This window comes from Ambystoma mexicanum, chromosome 5q, assembly GCF_040938575.1.
Source record: "Ambystoma mexicanum isolate Mex_15411 chromosome 5q, UKY_AmexF1_1, whole genome shotgun sequence".
NCBI classification, from domain to species: Eukaryota; Metazoa; Chordata; class Amphibia; order Caudata; family Ambystomatidae; genus Ambystoma; species Ambystoma mexicanum.
The window spans coordinates 135,794,465-135,811,136 of record NC_090933.1 but is presented as its reverse complement, the minus strand read 5'-3'; the positions used below and the strand labels follow the sequence as shown (position 1 = coordinate 135,811,136).

The window sequence follows — 16,672 nt, the reverse complement described above, 5'->3', positions numbered from 1 at the left end:
ACTGGAGTACTCTACAATCGCTGGCGAATATATAATGAACACCTCTCCAGCTTGCCCATAAACACAACACCCCGTCAGGCTTGTTATCAGCAGTCTGGCCATTCCCGTTTTGTTCAGAGTAGCACGACAGCAGGACCACATTCGCACGCTGAGCCATGAAAACAGAAAAAGGACACGTCTCCGTTTGCATCTGACAGTCGTTCTATGAAAATTCTTTGCTGAGCGTGCGGATGACGTCAGCCTGTGTACAGGCCGTGGCAGGGGGGGAGCAAAACATGGCGGATCATATCCCCCTGCGCCCAGTGCGCAGCGCCCAGAAGCGGGCAGCCTATTACAGAGCTGCTGAAAGGCAAAGTAACAGGTACCGGAGTAATACTGCGATGTTGGGGAAAGTGTCAGTGAACGCGCAGATACATGGCGTAGATAGTGAATTGTGCAAGGGGTAGGGGAATAACCTGCCGCCTCAGAGATATTCCTTTTTACGATGTTCAGTCATTCCGTCAATCATAATAATGCCAGCAGTGTGTCCAGTTTCGCCAATCTCTCATTTTTCCCCTGGCATCTGCAGCTGCAGCTCAAGACCTATCGAGGAGTTGCTGTACCGAGGAGTCGCTGTACTTGTACACCCTTGGGCAGAGTTGCTAGTCACTTTGTCGGGATGGTGTTTTGCCGAGTAACTCCCCTTCCTCTATAGCAGAATTGAATCTCCATGGTTACTTGTTTCCCCAATTGTAAACCGGTCGCTATCTTTGTCATGTTTACTTTGTGCTGCCAAAACCTGGCACTTTGCACCGCACCACGTGCTTGACCCTGCATTTGAACACCAGGAAGCAGACATCAAAAGAAGCTTTTGCAACCCTCGGTGCCTTGCTTATGTAGTCTTAGAACTGTGTAAATGGAGAAGCTTGTAACCATCAAGAATTGCGCACCTGCTAAAATGCAAGAAATAGTGCTTTGGTCCAGGTAGGCAGGGATTGTAAATTAAGATCTGCAGTCTTTGGGTGCTGACTGCCATGTCTGTAAATTGGCATCTTACCCCATAGTTATCAAACCTAAAGTAAAATTCATCGTGAAATAGGATTGGCTAGGGAGAATGGATAGTGACCAGAAGGTAGGAGAGTTTTGAAAAAGCACGTGAATTTGTCAAGGGGGCATACAGTATAAATACGGTTAAAGAGAATCGAAGCATCAAGCTTCTGAATTATTTGCGTCGAACCGTGATATGCACACTATTCTGTTTAGAGAAAAGAAACCAACCTCGTTAAAACACCAAAAATTGAGTTGGCGTTTTTTTCATTCCCTTTATGTCGGACTTCTACACCACGATAGGCAAGTGGGGTAAGCAATTGAGGGGAGGCTCCTTTGGGGGCTCGGATGGGCATTGTTGGGGGTCCTTCTGTGACCCATACGGCGGTTCCCATGAGCCCCCAACCCCACAGACAGAGCCGCACATGTCCGTTCAGTTCGGGCTCCTCGGTCGCACTGTCGCGGCCGGGAACACTCCCTTTATTTATAATGCAAGCGGCAGCGTGCAACGTCACGCCGCCATGTGCGCTTCCCTTAAGGGGACAGCACCACACTCCTCCTTTTCCATGAGGACAAACAAACTGTGTTTGAACAGTTCCAAACAACAACACATCAAACAGTGCAAATAACAAAATGATCCCACGGCACCCCTTTATTCACAACCGCCCTGGATCCCCTTAACAACTACACACGGCACACAGGCCGTTCAGGAAACTTTTCCCAGCACGTAGTCGGCGAGTGGGTTTCCCTCGCCCAGTCCTCTGGGGGTACCTCCCGCTGGCCTACGACATGGGCAATCCATCCCTGGGCTGGGGATGAGGGCAGGGGAGCAGCACCTCCACCCTCATCGGGTACTTCGATACTGTCCGGTTCGTGAGGGGGTTCAGTTCTTGAGTCCCCTAGTCTCTTAAAGAAGCTCACGTTCCTGTTGACTGCCGACTTTCCGTCCGAGGCCGTCACCATGGACCCCTTGACTGCCACCACATCTAGCAGTTCGGGTTCGTACGGGAGAGATGGCTTCCCGTGGGGGTGCCTATTCCTTATGAGCACCTCATCCCCAGGTTCTAGGTGTTGGGGGCAGAGCCCTCTCCTCACATTCTCCTGCTCCGTCCGCAGCCTGCGATCAAGATCCACCTGCTGGTCGTTGATGACTCGGGGCTCCTTCTCCGAACCTCGGGCAGCAGCCCTCTGGGGCATTGTTTGAAGAGGGCCTTCACCGGGGCCACTCCCGTCGATGCGTGGGGAGTGGTGCGGTAGACTCCCAGGAACTGATATAGCGCACTTTTCAGACAGTGTCCCTGGCCTTGCGCTATCCGGAATGTCTTATTCAGAGTTCTCATCAGCCTTTTCGCCTCACTGTTGGCTCTTGGCCAGAGCAGGGTGATCTTTCGGTGTTGAACCCTATACCCCTCCATCAGTACCCTATACCCCTCCATCAGTTCTGAGAATCGCTCAATCTGAAACGGCGCCCCATTGTCCGAGCACAGGATATGAGGAAACGCATGAGAGGCAAAGACTTTCTCGAGGGCCACCACTACATGTTCGAAAGCCACTGAGTCCACAAACTCCACCTCCGGGTGGCAGGAGTACTCGTCCACCACCACCAGGAAATGCGTGCCTAGCGTGTTGGACCCAAAGTCTCCATGCACCACCTCCCATGGCCGCGTCCCCCGGGGCATGGTTTCAATAGCCGGCTCTCGCTGTATTGGGGGCGCCGCCTTGCACCAGACTCACAAGGCCACATAGTCATTGACCCTCCGTTCCAGCTCGGGGAACCACACTTTGAGGCGTAATCGGGCCTTGGTCTTCGCAGCCCCTTGGTGTCCCTGGTGGTCCAGATTTATCACCTCTTTGATCTTGGCTTGGGGCACGACTATCCGGTCACTCCTCAACAGGAGACCCGTAGCTAAAAACGAAAGTTCCTCCCTCACCTTCCACAACTGTTCAAGCCCCACCTTGGCTTCTTGGATGCGTCCGGCCAATGATTCAAATACGGTCTTCCATGATCCGTGCTGCATTGCGGTCTTAAGGATCTGAAAGCATTCGTCCTGGCTCCTGCTGCCTCCAGGTCATCGAGGGGCATGGCATTTGGGGTGGCCGCTTTCACAACCATCCTTACGTGGTCATCTGCCTCCTCCGCACATGTGTCCACTTCCTCCTTGCTGCCATGCCCCGGGTGCCTGGACAGGTAGTCCGCCGCATTGTTGACGCCGGGCCTGTACACTAGGGAGACACCGTACTTGAGTGCAAGCATCCACTGTTCAATTCTCGCCGGTGGCTTGGACGAGGACCCCGCCAAGATGGGCAGCAGGGGCTTGTGGTCCGTCACGACAGTTACTGGCTGGCCCAGGACGCAGAGCCTGAAATGCCTGCACCCCCACAGCACAGCGAGAGCCTCCCGCTCGATCTGGGAGTAGCACTGCTCGGTGTCAGACAGCGCCTTGCTGGCACACGCTACGGGGCGGATGCTGTCATCCCGGCCCATTTGAGTCAATACGGCCCCCAGGCCGAACAGGCTTGCGTCGACAATGATCTCCGACAGAAGTGTTGGGTCGAAGAACGCTGTGGTGTCTTCGGCCGTGAGGGCGCTCTTGATATCTTCAAATGCAGCCTGCTCGAGAGGACCCCAGTGCCATGTTGTTTCTTTTTTCATGAGGTCCCTCAGGGGTTCCGACCTGGGCGCTAAATTCTGGATGAACCGACCACAGTACGTCACCATACCAAGAAAACTCTGCATCTCCAACACATTCTCGGGTGGTCGGGCTTCTTTGATGTCTTTCACCTTCCTTGGATCTGGCGACACACCCCCTTCCTTGAACATGAATCCAAAGAATTCGGTGGTCGGTCGCAGGAACTCGCATTTTTCCTTGTGGAGCGTGAGGCCTAATGACTGCAGCCTCTCTCAAGTCCTGGCCAGCTTGTGTAAATGGACCACCTCAGTCTTGGCGAACACCAGGATGTCGTCACTGATGTTAAGGACTCCCTCCAGGTCAGCAAGGGGACCTCTGATGATGTTTTGAAACGCCTCCTCTGCCGATGACATGGCAAAACTGAGTCTCTTGTACCTATAGAGGCCTCTGTGTGTTGTGAAGGCCGTTCTATACCTTGACTTCGGTTGCAGAACGACCTGATGATAACCGGCTGGAAGGTCTAACTTTGAGAAGAAACAAGCCCCTTGCAACTCCACGATGATTGTCGTCGATGGTTGGCGTCAAATGTCTTTCTCTCTTGATAGCCTTGCTCGGTAGCCTCATGTTGACACATATCCGTACTGAGTCAGGTTGTTTCGGTTTCCTCGCCACCACTGTCGGTGATACCCATGGTGTGAGACCCTCGACCTTCTCAATAATGTCTAAATTTACTAAATTGGCCAGTTCCTTGTCTACTTGTGCCCTGAGATGGAATGGCACCCTCCGATGTTTCAAGGCAATGGGCTGCACAGACTCATCTATGTGCAGCCTCACTGGATCACTGGCCATCCGACCAATCCCATTGAATAGGGCAGAGTATTTGTCCAAAAGGTCATGTATGTCCTCTAGGTATACAGAGTAGGCAAAGCTCAAAATGCCTAAGGCCTCTGCCGCCGCACAGCTGAGTAGTGTGTTCGTGCTCACCGGTGTGACGTAGAATCTTGCTGTGATCTTTCATCCATCATGTTCCACCTTTGCCACGAAGGCGCCATCCAATGGGATCGGTTTCCGAACCTCCGAAGGCGAAGATGGGGGCCCTCGGGCTGACCAGTTTCGGTGGCGTGTCCATCGCATCGTAGTGTCCACGGGCCATCACATTGACAGATGCCCCCGTGTCTACGAGCATCGGGACGGGCGACTTGTTCACTGCTACCACGCACCTCGGTTGTCGTCTGCTCTTTGATTTTAGAACTCCCATACTGGACACAAAGAAGATGCTCTCCTCCTCTTCTTCTTCCTCCTCCGCTTGGGCACCCTCCTCTCCTTGGTCAACCTATGCCACGTTCGGTGGGTGGGCTTGACGCAGGAACCCCAACCAAACTGGGCCATTGGGCACCATCACGGGCAGGGATGCCTTGCACACAGGGGCATAGTGATCAGCAAGGCCACACTGCCCGCAAGTTCTTCCCGCCGCTGGGCACTCAGCGGGGTGGGGCAGGTCATAGCCACACTTCTGGCACGACTCACCAGCTCTCCTGCCCCTGTCACGGGAATCATAGAATCATACCTGGCCTCCTGGCACCTCTGCCACCCCACCCTACGGCACACACTTCTTCTGTCTTCGCTGGGCGCGTCCCAGCCTCCATGTTGGATGCCTTGGCCTCCGACACTTCATGGCAGCGCCCCAGTTCAATGATGCAAGCAAGTGTTGTGCCTGGTTCCCTCAATACCTGTCGCCTCCGTTTTCCTAACGAACAGGCCTGTATCAAGAGAGTTCTAATCATGTCATCCGGGTCACCCCAGGCACGTGCCAAGGAGAGGCGTTTGAGACGACCATAAAAAGTGTCCAGCGTCTCGTCTTCCTTCTGTCGGGCAGACAGCATGACAAACCTCTCATAATCTGCATTGCCGAGCGGTAAGAAATGATTGTGAAGGGCCGTCTTGGCAGCCCCATAGGAGGCATCAGTGGTCTGAAGTGACTTGAAAATCTCCTGCACTGCAGGCCCAGCAGCATACAGCAGCGTTGCCAGCTTGCTGTCATCATTTGTCTCCATGGTGGCCCTGAAGTACATGTCTAAACGGTCCACCCACCGTTTCCACCTGGGCTCCATGCTGGATGGGGGACCTGAGACATCAAATTCTGGAATAGGCTGTAGTGCCGCAGGGGCCCGCATTTGCACCATGACTTGGGGAACTGGCTGCAGAACTGGTTGCGCTACAGGCTGGGGCTGGACTTGAGGTCGCTGTTGGTCTGCAGGCAGCCCACCGTCCTGGTTACCAGGCGCACTCATGGGTTAAAGTGCACAGGCACCCCCGAAATGAACTGGGGGATGCAACTCGCACAACCAGCACAGGCCTAATGGGGGCCGTGGAGTGCACCAGTCCAGACACACAAAGAAATCAATTGTCCAGACCTGATGATGATGATGATGTGTAGCAGAGTCTGCATACCACAGAAGGTTGCCAGTCCAGAATGTGCCTTTACACACAGCAGCTGGGCATGATGATGAAGGTGACATTGAAGATGAAGGTCTTCAGCTGCAGGATGGCGTGGGGTTTCTGCAATCCAGCGTGGATGTCCCAAAAATTGAGCCAGGGAGGTGTAGGGGATAAGCAGGCCTTGGCATCATTCCCCCTTTTCCTTGCCTTCATTTGATGTAGCTCGCCCACAAATTAAAAATAAATTCAAAATTCAGGCATGTGTGGGCAGATATAGCTGTCCGCTATCATAATTTCCAAAAATTAGGCATGGATGCCCTGCATGGGCCCTACCGGAGCACCATGAGTATCCCCTGCCAGGAGTCCAAAATGGCCGCCTGCTGCGTAGCGTCTACCCGGCCCACGGCATGGAACGAATCAACAAAATCATCTGCTACGCTTCAAAAATTGTGAAAATCTTCACTCCCGGGCCCTGGCAACGTACCGACCTCGTCGCCACTGTTGGGGGTCCTTCTGTGACCCATACAGAGGTTCCTGTGAGCCCCCAACCCCACAGACTGAGGCGCACACGTCTGTTCAGTTCGGGCTCCCTGGTCACAATGTTGCGGCCAGGAACGCCCCCTTTATTTATAATGCAAGGCGGCGTACAACGTCACGCCGCCGCCGCGTGCGCTTCCCTTAAGGGAACAGTACCACAGGCATGGCCTAAAACCTGAAGGCATGGCCTAAAGAAGAGCATGTAAAAATGAACATGGGTGATCTCGTCTAGATAACTAAGCGCATACTGCAACACTGCTGGTACAACCAAAATGTGTGGTCCTGGGCAAATCATTTAATTGCACTGTGTCTTATCTACAGCGCTTAAAGTCCTGGTTTAGTAAATAGTGACAGAGTCCGATATAATGCTACAGTATACAGCAGTGTAGCCCCACAGCGTACAGTAGCGCCTGCTCCGTTTGAGTTTATTTTGTGAGTCCCCTCTTGTGAATGCAGAAATTACAAGAACCAGAATACAAAGTTAAAGAATCATAGAATCCAGTAGTGGCTCGTCATTTCAAACCTAAAATGGGACAGGTTGTGTTTTTGATAACTGTTTGCTCATAGCTTCTAATGCCCATGCTCTATAGCACATAAACCTTTCCATCCGCTCCACATATCTGGGGCTTATCCATGCCAGCGACGTTAACGTTCCTTGTGGTTTCTACACTCATACAGTAACTCAAAGCACAAGCTCTGCTACATATACATTCCAAGTGATGTCTAATGTGTTTTTGCGTCTACACTGGGGTATTACCTTGTTCCTGTGGCTGTTGATCTGTGCCCGCTGTCTATGCCACATCCCATATAATTTCCTTGAGACTACTACTGTTAATGCATGTCCTGTCCCTATGCTAGAATAGAGTACCATCATCGCGGACTGCTAATGCTACCCTTACATGACACTTTGGGCAGGTGAAAGGGGGTAAGGGAACTTCAAGCGCTTTGCCAAGCACTTTTAATCGCTGCCAAGGCAGTATGTATCAGTGTCTGTGAATGCAGCTGACACTAAAGGGGGAACTGGCAATCGCAGACTCTAGGATCACTCGTTTTCTTAGCTTCCGTTGGGGCCCAACATATGTCCATTACCCAGAAGTACTGTCTTCCTAGGTCACAATGTATTCATGGGTGCAGTTTTAGTTTTTTTTTCCTGGTCATTGTCTTCCACCCAGTGTCCTTTATGCTTGTTTGATGCCACTGTCCTTGTTCAGGGAAATAAGAAAACAAATATGATATTTCAGACCTATGTCCATGTATGCTGCCTGAGCCTCATGCCCCTAAACTGCACACAAGTTCACGGGCCCTGCTCTCAGCCAGGATATACATTCATATTCCTAAATGTATACGCAGGTTAGTTTTTTTTTTTTTTTTTTTTTTTTTTTTAACTGTAAATTTTTGCAACAGAGTAGAGTGAAATCAAGTAAAATCAGTGCATGGCAGTCAAAAACCCAACCCTCCCCGCTCCTCCACCCATCCCCCTATGTTTCTTCTTCTGCTCGGTTCGTCTCTGTCCCCTCGAGAATTGTCGTGGTGTTCCGGGATAGGTGGGTTAGGGCTGGGAACTTCCAGTTATAGTCTAGGAATGGGGCCCAAGTGTCATGGCTCTGGCCGCCGTTCACAATGCCACCAGCGGACCTTCAGCGGTCTTTCATGTGTGGGCCACCACAGTCTGCGCTGCCAGGAGGCATTGAGTCAGGAGTGTAGCTTTTCTTCCTGATCTTGGGTAGCACCACGGGACCGGGGACCCCAGAAGGATAGGTTCAGGTTCGAGTGGGATTGCCTTCTGGGTGATGTCTGCAAATATGGTTACGCACTGTGACCAAAAAAGTTGAACCTTCGGGCACGACCACCACATGTGGTAGAAGGAGCCTGGCTGTCCACATAGTCTCCAATAGGTGGACCTTGGAGCCTGGTTTATATGATGAAACGGGGGGGGTAATACCAACGAAGTAAGAGTTTGTATGCGCATTCTCAGTTTGTGATGCAAGAGAACGCTGAATGAGTTTGTGACCAAATGTCCACCCAGTTCTGGTCGGTTAGCGCGTGCTCTAGATCTGCCTCCCATTGGGCCATAGCACGGGTTTTGGAGATAAGGAAGTCTCCCGAAAAGCATTTGTATAGGGCCGAGATCCTTCCTCGAGTCGGGAGATCTTGAAAAATTAGTTTGAGTGGTGAGTGCGTGCGCCTTGCTACTTACCGGGTTTGTGGGTGGAAGCACCAGTGTCGGAGCTGAATATAAGTGAATATGTCTGCTTCCTTCATCTGAAAAGTCTCTTTGCATTGTTCAAATGTTCGGGGGTGACCTTCCGTGAAAAGTTGGCCCAGTGACTCTAGGCCTCCCCCGATCCAATTCTTGAAGTTGTGGAGATTGGTTCCGGGGGCAAAGGAGGGGTTCATAAAGACCGGGGAGAAGGGGCTTAGGCCCTTTGGAATCCTTTGTCGCAGCATAAAGGGCTATTTTGTGTTGGGTAGGGCCGATCTGAGGGCCTTTGATGTTGGGGTTGGCTCTGATTCTTTGGGCGAATGGCTCCATTACCATGGCAAAAAGTAATGGGGACAATGGGCATCTGTGCCTGGTCCCACAGCCAAGCGGTTTCGGAGCGGAAAGAGCGACATTGACTCTGAGAAGGGTTTTCGGGGCTTTGTAGTTCGCTAGGACCATCTTCTGGAACATGGGCCCGATATGCAAGGCTTCCATAGTTTGACCCATAAAGGCCCAGTCCACCCTGTCGAACGCTTTGACAGCATCCAGTGCCACCAGCACTAGTTTCTGTGATTTCCGGGTTGTAAGGTCGATCAAGTTCAGGGCTCTGCGAACATTGTCTCCCATGGATCTATCGATGACAAAGCCAGATTGATCTGGGTGGATTATTTTGGGTAAAATGGCTGAAAGGTGGTTGGCCAGGATTTTCGAGTAAATGTTAGCGTCAATGTTCATCAAGACAATGGGTCTGTATGAGGCCGGGTCTTTCGGGTCTTTTCCCGGTTTGGGGAACAGGATTGTGATGGATTCTGCCATGGAGACGGTGACCGTGCCCGCGTCCCTGAAGGAGTTAAAGAGCGTCACCATGGGAGCCACCAGTTGTAGCCGGAAGATTTTATAGAATCTTGCAGAGAACCCATCAGACCTCGGGGCCCGTTCTCTGAGGGACTTGTTCTCGACTTCCTCACTTGTGATAGGCACATCAAGGTTTGTTCGGGCTGCATCGTTCAAGTGGGATAGAGTCGCTTTTTGTAGATATTCTATTTGTTGGCTTTGGTCTCTAGGAGGGGAGGACATCACCCGAGCCAGGTGGTCCGCCGCCAGTTGCTGTTTCTCCCGCTTTGCCTAGTGGACCCTCCCTTGGGAGTCTCGTAGCCCGGTAATGGTGTTCCGCCTCGCTTTTGGCTAGTTTGCTCACTAATAGTTTGTTTGCTTTATTGTTTTTGGCGTAATAGAATTGTTTCGCTTTGGCCAAGAGATGAGCTGTGTGTTCAGATACGCAGGCTAGTTTTACTGTTAGCATGAATTTAATGGATTATCTTCCCAGCGTTGCTGCACATTGCTTCATTTAATCGAAAATGAGGGTACTTTGTTTAGATAATGCCTCAGGCAAGCAGAAGACAAAGGCCGAATTGCACGCGTATACACACAACACATCATACTTGCATTTGTGAAACAAAACGGTAGTTTGTAAATATGCAACCAGTGTCAAGATTGCGGGCAATGTAAGCAGCGTCCTAATGACTCATAGAGAGTTCAGTTTCCAGCTGACTTGGAACTTACAAAGGCAGCGTGTATGTCATCACCAACTTGGTGTGCATGTGACCTGCTGCATCAGGTCATTTGAAAAAGGAAAGAGGTGATGTCTGGGAGGTTATGGCCTTACCCTCTGAAGTGAAGGATTTCAGAAGCTAATGTCTCTGCCATGGGTGGGTCAAACATTAACACCCTTTTGTCTTCACTCCTGTTGTGCCTCTTACAGTGCACGGCTGAAACGGAATTCTTACTCTCAGCCATACGCTGTAAAAGGCACAACAGGGAGTGGAGACAAAGGGGTGTTAATGGTGGGGACGCTGTGCGTTTCCTGAGCTGTGACTAACACAAGTGCCATCCAGTCACAGCTTTGCGCAAACTAGTGTGTGCGAAGCTGTGACTGTCCTGCACTTCTGTCAGTCATAGCTGCCTGACTTGATGACGGCAGGCTCATCTTCCGTTGCGGCTGCGGCGGTGGTGGGACAATAACCCGCCATGAAGTGGTGGGACCGGGAGGCCCCGGCAGGGCCCCGACTCAGCCTCACTTTTTGGAGACTGCCAGGGCCCAGCCCCGGCAGTTCCCGGCCTCCTTAAAGCACTGACTATAGGAGAACCATCTTCGGTCCCGGAAACATCTGAAGACCTTCCTCTTTGCTTCTGCCTTCGCTCTTCCTCTCCCCTGCTGATCAGTTTGCTTCGGCACTGGGCTCCTGGCTACCCTCTGGTTTTGGGGCCCTGATCCCTGCCCACTCAGCCGCATACCCGCACATGCCTCCTGGCAACCCTTGCACTAGGGTCTAGGCACCCGGTATCTGTGCCTTACTCTTGCACTTACGACTTGCTGGCCGCACTACCTGCTGTTTTTTTTTATCACATGTTCAGCACTTTCCGTTCCTCCCCTGCCCCTTGCACTCTTCCCTCTAGCCTGCACCTGCGTGTTCTCAATGTCACTGGGCCTTGTAAGATCGTTGGTTTTTGTCCTCCTTGTTCCCCTCCCTTACTGCGTTGCTCTCTGAAAAGGCGCAATATAAATAAAGTATATCTCATCATAACTCGAGCCGGCTGTGACAAGAACGCCTGCCACTGTTGCACCTCTTCTGTCGATCAGTGTTTATTATAGACACCAATTATTAGTAAGTACAAATTCAAAAGTGACTTCATACCAATACAATACTGTTAGTCTAAAAATCTATTGACTCTAACCTAGAGCAATCTTGTGCTGTGTAACATAGTTTCAATGCTATTACATTATCGTTCAACTGCTAAACTAAGACTTGCTTGCCTTCTTTTCATACAATGGCCGCAAAAATAGTCCCAAATTAATTGTTTCATTAAAAGATACACATTTTCTGAAGCACTCCGTTTTAAACTCCTTTAAAGATGGAGAAAAAATAAACCAGTGTTTCAAGGTTTACATTATTTATCAATGTTTGCACAATCTACAACTATTATTTTCTCTCCTGATTTTTAATCTAAGCTGCACTGCCATGGTTTTCAAAAGATTGTATCGAAGTTGGTAGAAGGTGTGTCTCCTTGGACTATCCGGGAAAGGGCGTATATACTTTTGGCAGTGTTGACACTTTGGCAAAAGTCTGTAATATTCATTGGCCAAAATGTTAGTATGTAATGTTTCTCCATTACTGCTTCAATCCCATGTTCTTGCTTTCTGTTTAAAATCAACAAGCATCGATCTTAATGGAGCATCCTTTTTAATACTAAAACCAAGATTTCTTCTATGTTTGCGGTTTTTCTTTGCCGCTGAAGGAGTTCCAAAATCCTTTGTTAGGCCGCAGAGGTGGACGATGGTTGTGCTGGCCCACGAGCATAGACATTCCAACTTTTCACTGCCTTTGCAGTAAGTTTTCTTGACTCTTATAATCCCTCATAAATTCCTCTGTGTGTTCCCATGGTGGCCATCTTGGAATGGGCTTTAGCAATCAAGCCTGATGATTATTCACATTCTGTTTGACTAGCACTGTTGTTAAGGGACTTCATACAATGAAGCATACTGCAGCCTTACATTCTTTGTTTTATTTGCCACTGAATAGTTACTGGCTTGTAGCATAGGGACTTTTTCTTTGATTGGTTTGGGAACATTGTAACAAGGTCCCCTTCACCATGATTAAAACTGAAAATGCCAGGACTTTTTTGCATTAGACCAGCCACCTCTTTACAACATTTATGCTCTTGGACCTAAGTGAGCGAGGTGGATCGAATGCTTTGAAAATGTCCTTGAAGTTCAAAATAAAGATTATGCTGACAAGTTTGCAAGTCGTCACTTGATCAACCTGTTAGGTGATGAAGTTGAAAACCTAATTTCTACTCTTCTGCTGAACAAAACCATCTACTACAAAGCACTCAAGTATATGGGTGAATATTTGAACGCCCAAAGGAACATTCATCAGGAGCGGCATGTTTTCAACTCTCCATATCAGTTACCTAGGGAATCGATAGATGTGATTTTGCAGTTGGCTTCACACTGTGACTTTCACAAATGAAGAAGCAATCCATTTGAGAATTGTGCTTCCCCTCTCTGTGCGTAAGAGACCGTTTAAAGAATCAAGCCTACTAGCCACAATACCCACTAGAATCAGCACTGATAACAAGGACTGAAGCTCAGGCCTCTCAAATGGAACTCAGTAAAAAGAGCAAAGCTGAGCCCATATTTCACTTGTTCAACAAGTCCTGTGCCTAAAGAGGAAAATTGCCAGAGACCAGTGCCAACTTAGGGAAAATGTGCAACAGTTGTGAGCAACCATTCCTGCTTGAACAGGGATGGTGCCAACCCTTGGCTTGAATGTGCTTAATCTTGCCACCTTTAGGAGGTTCTAGGCAAAAGGAGCACTCTACCTCGATGCTCAGCCTGGGGATCTGATGGGGAAAAGGGTGCTACGCCAGTTCGAACCCTGGCGTGCATAGTATTTACATTGAAATGATCATTAACGTGGCAGCTGCGATATATGTACAGAAGCAGAGAACAAAAGCCTCTCGGGCACTATCCGTATACCCCCTATGATAAAGGCAAAGACTTAACAGCTGGGCTTAGCTTTTAAAAGTCCCAAGCCACCAATGATTAGGAGTTCCTTGTGAATTTAAATAGCCTTGGATATGGGTGAAAGTTGCATCTAATGGCCCAGACGAAGACTTCTTTGCTAATCCACCTCCTTGGCTGAGAGCAAAGGGTGCAGGATCAACAGCGCAATGGGTTAATGGGACCACCCACAAACATCTTTCAAAACCGTTACCCAGCCTCCCCCAAAATGTTGACACTGACTCCACCCCTCTGCGTGAGGTTAAATGCCCTCAATGGGACAAAGGTGCAGCAATTACGACAAAGAAAATCGCCAACCTGTGCAACTCTGCTCCCAGAAGATGCACAGATAAGTGCAACAATGTCAGCGAATGTGACAATCAAATAACAACTGTTAAACCACAATCATCCTCTGTGTTATTTTGAGGACACATCAGACGATCAATGCTAAGAGGTAGATTTACGATCAATGCTAAGGGGTAGATGTAGAAATCATGTAGGTAGCCACATGGCAAGATTTGTTATTGACGTAGGTGCCAGGCTCAATTGTGCTTATCGGAGTATGAGGCAATGACAAGTAAACTGATTATCTATGTCAGAACTACACATTTTACTATGGGCAGCAAACAGTCCTTTGAAGAATCACAGAATATTCATAGCTTCGCTCACACACATACAATAGTGCTAAGTGATGTACATATATTACAAGAGGACGTCCCAGGAAGCAATTTACTTGGCTATCCAGTGGATAGAGCCATAGGAATAGTTGTGATCGCTTTTTCTCTGAGAGGAGGACATCTTATAATTGGACAACCTCCCACACTCAAGTGTTTGGAAAACTTCAAGAAGCTCTGATCACATTATACATTGACAAATTGGTGAAGCCCATAGCTCAGCACCACTATAAAGTCTGTATAGATCTACAACCACAGGTAAGTAGGAAAAATAAATGCCAATATTACTCAAGAATGACATTATTGAGCCTGTGACCTGTATCCCATATAGTGGTTGTCCAAAAAAGGTTGCAATCTGCATATACGTTGATATGAGACAGCTTAATAAGGCAATTGAAAGGGGAAGACTTCCTGGTATGCCCATCAATGACTTGATCACTCTCCTCAATTGAGCTAGAATATGCTTCCCATTACATTTAAATAATGATAATCACTTCATAGTTGGATTCTCAATCCAGATACATCACATATTTTTCCATTATTGTAGATCAGTACCGATATAAGCATGTTAGTATAATCATTTCCTTTGCAGCAGAGATCTTTCAAGTAAGTGTTTAAAAAGTTATCTGTCACATATGAAACTGTTTCAACTATAGTGATGACGTTTTGAGTTTTGGAGAAACTGTTGAGCATCATTCCTAGGCATGGCTGGCTTTTCAGATGATCAAAAGTGACATTGCATTGACCGAGCTCATGTCCTATGTTGACCCATAGTTATCTAGAGAATTAGTTGTAGATGGCAAGAATGTGGGCTATGGTGGCATAATAGCATAGCACAACCTGGCAGGGTTTCAGTATGACGCTTAATGCATAGACTTGTAGCAGCCTATCTGATGTAGAAGCAGCATACTCTCAATACTAGAAAGGGAGTCTAGCAACGGTGTGGGCATGCACGCATGTTCCTAAGTGTGTTTTGGGGAAACCGTTAATGATCATTAAAGATCACCAGGCCTTGGTGACAATATATGGTAACCCTATGTGTAAATTGTTGCAGATGATCGGAAGGTGGGGCCGTTATCAGATTGATGACATGTATGTTTTGGAGGGTCATGAGTCTGATTGCTCTCAGCTCTTCCATTGTGGCATTAAAGTCTTTTGCAGTTGTATTTATTGTTTGCAGCAGCTCCCATCTGGTTATTTGCAACCATTTGGCATTTGTATTAGCCTGCAACCGGGGAGAAAAGAAGGATGCGAAGAACATTTCTTTTCTACTGAATAATTTTAATCATCCTCTGGTATGTCGTCATACGCCATTACCATTTTTCCAAAAATCAGTTACCCCTTTTTGTGCGTTTAAGGGATAGGGACCTTTTATGTCTTAGGTGTGTGTTAATCTGGAGAAAATAACCAATCTGCACTTCACTCTGAGGCACTACTAGGGCTGGTGCGCTTTACAGCACCAGGGAGCACAGGCCTCCCCAATTTAGGGGAAGCTACATGTAGGCCTTTGAACCACAAGCCAAGTAGTGGTCCATTACCAATGCAGTACCTACTTTCATGCCTGGTACATCAAAAATGCACTTGCACACTGTATTCATTCCAACCTTTACTCTGCCCTCATTCCAGAAGCATATGGCTTGTTTTTCAATGGTCTTATTAGCACTGATCCACTTTGATCTTCTATCCAGGTGAACCTGTTCGTATATAAAGGCCATTCTTTAAGAGACTGCTGGGCGCTTGCGTTCTGTACTACCTCTTTAGGATGTCCTAGGAGCGCTAATGCTTTGCACCCTATCAACTCATCAACCCATCTTTCATTAGTGCGTATACTTCCTTTTATTTGTAGCTGCCCTCTTTTCCAGCACCCAGGTATTTCTTTTCCTTGTGCATCGTTACACTGCAGCATTTTGTGATAGTCTATTCCAGTCCCTCACCCACTCACGTCTAGTGGGATTATTTAATCTCCTTGTGTTAGTTGTTTTGCATTCATCATCATGTTCTTTTACTTTATGAAATTATCCTCCCATGTCGAATCTGCTTTTGTTACCCACCGTGTGACCCTGGAATTGTACTTGGGTCACACGTAGTGAGAGGTGTGTTAGGCAATGTGCTGTCTTTGCAGGTACTTCTGTCGCTATGAACATTTGGGGGCACTCATAGGATAGGGGATAAGGGAACACACAAAACAACGCTGACGTCTCTCTCCCCACTTTGCTCATATGTGTGTACCACAGGTTGTTGGTGACATGGACAGAATCATCAATATACCTGCTCAATTGTATGAAGTCATCTAGCACACTTATTTTCAATCTTTTAATCTGTGTGTTTATTATAGGGAATTGTTCTGTGCCATTTCATTTATCATTGTCACAGTAGTTATGCTCATGTTTACTGGTCTAGCTGTGTTCATAAATGACCAATTCTCTTAATGCAATAAAAATAAGAAAACTGCGCACTTGTTTGCAAGTACTTTCCTAAGTACGCTTTGCCGCTTGAATGTGCTGCTCCTGCTCTTGGTGGATTTATCTGTGTCTCACACTGTGACTGGAACTGTGAACCGTGAACTGGGATCCAAGTAAGAGAATTATAGAGCCAAGAG

General features: G+C 48.4%; 1 protein-coding gene across 2 annotated transcripts in view; it reads left to right on the top strand.

The window, feature by feature from the left end:
• The first annotated feature begins 237 nt into the window (after nucleotides 1–237).
• The window catches only part of ATP9B (ATPase phospholipid transporting 9B (putative)), a 3,609,114-nt gene continuing 3,592,679 nt past the window's right edge, over nucleotides 238–16,672 (top strand). For both annotated transcript variants that reach the window (XM_069620656.1, XM_069620655.1), the window contains exon 1: nucleotides 238–361. In XM_069620656.1, coding sequence (XP_069476757.1) covers nucleotides 276–361 — 86 coding nt within the window. In that variant the 5' untranslated portion in view covers nucleotides 238–275. The remainder of the gene's footprint in view (nucleotides 362–16,672) is intronic.